The 2,476-nt window shown below is 52.8% G+C and overlaps 1 protein-coding gene across 1 annotated transcript in view; it reads right to left on the bottom strand.

Moving 5' to 3' along the window:
- TXNDC5 (thioredoxin domain containing 5 (endoplasmic reticulum)) overlaps positions 1-2,143 on the bottom strand; it is a gene marked incomplete at its 5' end in the record, with an annotated part of 23,285 nt that extends 21,142 nt beyond the window's left edge. The window contains one exon of the mRNA XM_010835885.1: positions 1,884-2,143. Within this exon, the coding sequence (XP_010834187.1) occupies positions 1,884-2,143 (260 nt within the window). The remainder of the gene's footprint in view (positions 1-1,883) is intronic.
- Positions 2,144-2,476: the final 333 nt, after the last annotated feature.

Genomic DNA, 2,476 nt, shown 5'->3' on the forward strand with positions numbered 1-2,476 from the left:
CTCCTCCCCGCCCCCGACACCCCCAACACACGCCTGCTCAGCCCTGTCACTGGTTTACGGTGCATACGGCCACACACAGCCAGACTCAAGAGTGGACACCAACCACCTGCAGCTCCTGCCCCCGAAGTCACAAGCCCTCAACAGGGAACTGGCCCCACAGTGCACTGGCTGCTTCTCTGGGATGCTCTTCATCCAAAGCGGAGTTTACTTTAAAGGCAATGCAGTGAAGCACAGGACAATGATACCAACAGGCAGGTACGTACGGCAGGAAATTGTGTCTCTAGTGCTCTGATCTGACACAGACTTGAGTTTCCGTACCCAGATCAGCAAGCAGTCACCAAAGATCAAGAGTCCCAGAGCCCTTTATGGAAATGCCAAGTCTCCGAATGCTGGGGGAAACCTTAGCGTGCATTGGGTGCGTTCAGACTGGTGCCTGCACACACCAGTGTGGGGGGTGGGGGTGCCAGCATCCGACTTCACACTCAGAGGCTGAGGACCACAGCCAGAGCTGCAGGATAAGTGAACGGCAGAGGCAGGGTCCAAAGCGCGGCATCCAGGTTCCAGCTCAGAGCGCCCGCCACTTTCCACGTGGCCCCTCGGGTTTGAAGATCAGCTCCAGTCTCATACAGGATTGACTTCATTCATCAGTTTGAACAAACGTTGGGACCTGCAGTACCCGACCCCTCCCCCCCAAGCCTTTTGAAAATGGCATCTTCTCCTTTTTGAAGATGTGACCTTCACCCCAACATCGAATGCAGAGTCTGTCTTCCAACAAGATCCTGCCTCTCTGGCCACAAGGTCTGTTTCTGGAATGAATACTCCATCCAAGGTGGGCCAATCAGCGATGGGCCTAAGCCCACCATGGCAACAGAGCGATGCAGAGCTGGCAAGTTGAGTCACCTTGAGTGGGGCGCAGAGAAACAGGCCTCCAGACCCGTGGAGCAGCACCTCGGTGCTCCCACAGCCTGCAGACTAAGCCAGCTTCATCAAGCCCCTCTTTTGTTCAATTAGCCAGTTTCAACTTCTGTTCTTAAAAACTATTTTAACTGCCAAGGAAATAGAGTCTCACTTATTGGAATGACTGCCCTTTCTTTCCAACAAAAACGGCCCTTGTGCTGGTCACGTGGGGAATAACTGCAGAAAAGAGACTGAAGAATTAACAGCGTGACGGGGATTCCCTGATGCTCTAGGGGTAAAGACTCTGCCTTGCAATAATGCAAGGCGCCAGTTCGATCCCCAGTCCAGGAGGATCCCACATGCCTTGGCGCAGATAAGCTGGTGTGCCACAACTACTGAGCCTGGACTCTAGTCTAGAGCTGCACCACTGAAGCCCGTACGTGGAGAGCCTGTGCTCCGCAAAGAGAAGCCACCTCAGTGAGAGGCCTGGGCCCACAAGCGGAGAGTAGCCTCTGCTCGCCGCAACTAGAGAAAAGCCTGTGCACGGCCACAAAGACCCAGAGTAGTCAAAAACACACAAATCTTACAAAAAAGAAAAAAAACCAGAGTGACCAAAAATTCAGACAAAAATTCCTGACAGTCGGTGTTCATTGGAACATCAGATGTGGTAAGACCTCATGGAGAAAAATACCATTTTTGTCTGGCAAACACGTTCATAATTACATAAAAAGGAAAACTCAGCTAATTGAAGCCTTTTTCCAAACAAAGTACAAAAAAGCATCTAACACAGCGCGCAAATAACCCTCCCTAACAATAGGGACTGCCGGCTCCAAGCTGGCATTGCCTCACTTCTCAGAACTACAAACTTGCCAAAAACGCAACTTGCACTTCGTTTGGCCTGAGGCGGTTGGTGAAAAACCAAGACGTGGAGGGCGCAGGGCGCACCCGTCACTCACGTGGGGTCCCCGCGCGCGCCCGTCACTCACGTGGGGTACCCGCGCACGCCCTGGGCGGAGCACACCTCCGGGTCGGCCGTGCAGTCCACCTTGGCCACGTACACCTTGGCGTCCTCCAGGCTGTTGTACTTGTCTCCCAGGTCGTTCCAGGTTGGCTGCAGCCGCTGGCAGTGTCCACACCTGTAACAAGGGGGCGCTAAGAAGCGTGCTAAGCGCGGGGGCGGAGGGGGCCCAGCCCAGCTCCTCAGCCAGCCATCTCCTAGCCTAGCGGGGCGCTCTGATCCCACCCTTGTTCACACCGGTATCCACTCTCTTCTCTCTCTGGTCGGGAGAGCCCCCTCGCTCCTTCTCGGTGGCAGCAACTCCGCCCTTCTCGCTGCCATGGTCCCTTTAGGGTCAGGTCTCCTCCCCCATGTAACCCACTCTCTCCAAATATGTCAGTCTCAGAATGAAATCCGTTCTGCATTCTCACCAGTGAGAAGATTAAAAAAAACAACACGCTTGTGGCCACTCAAAACTTCTAAATGTGACACACTCAAATGGACACTTAAAATATTCACTGTAAGAATTTAATGACATAAGTATTTTAAAATCATCTATCATTTAAAATAATATGCTAACTT

This window comes from Bison bison, unplaced genomic scaffold (assembly GCF_000754665.1).
Source record: "Bison bison bison isolate TAMUID 2011002044 unplaced genomic scaffold, Bison_UMD1.0 scf7180017864053, whole genome shotgun sequence".
NCBI lineage: Eukaryota > Metazoa > Chordata > Mammalia > Artiodactyla > Bovidae > Bison > Bison bison.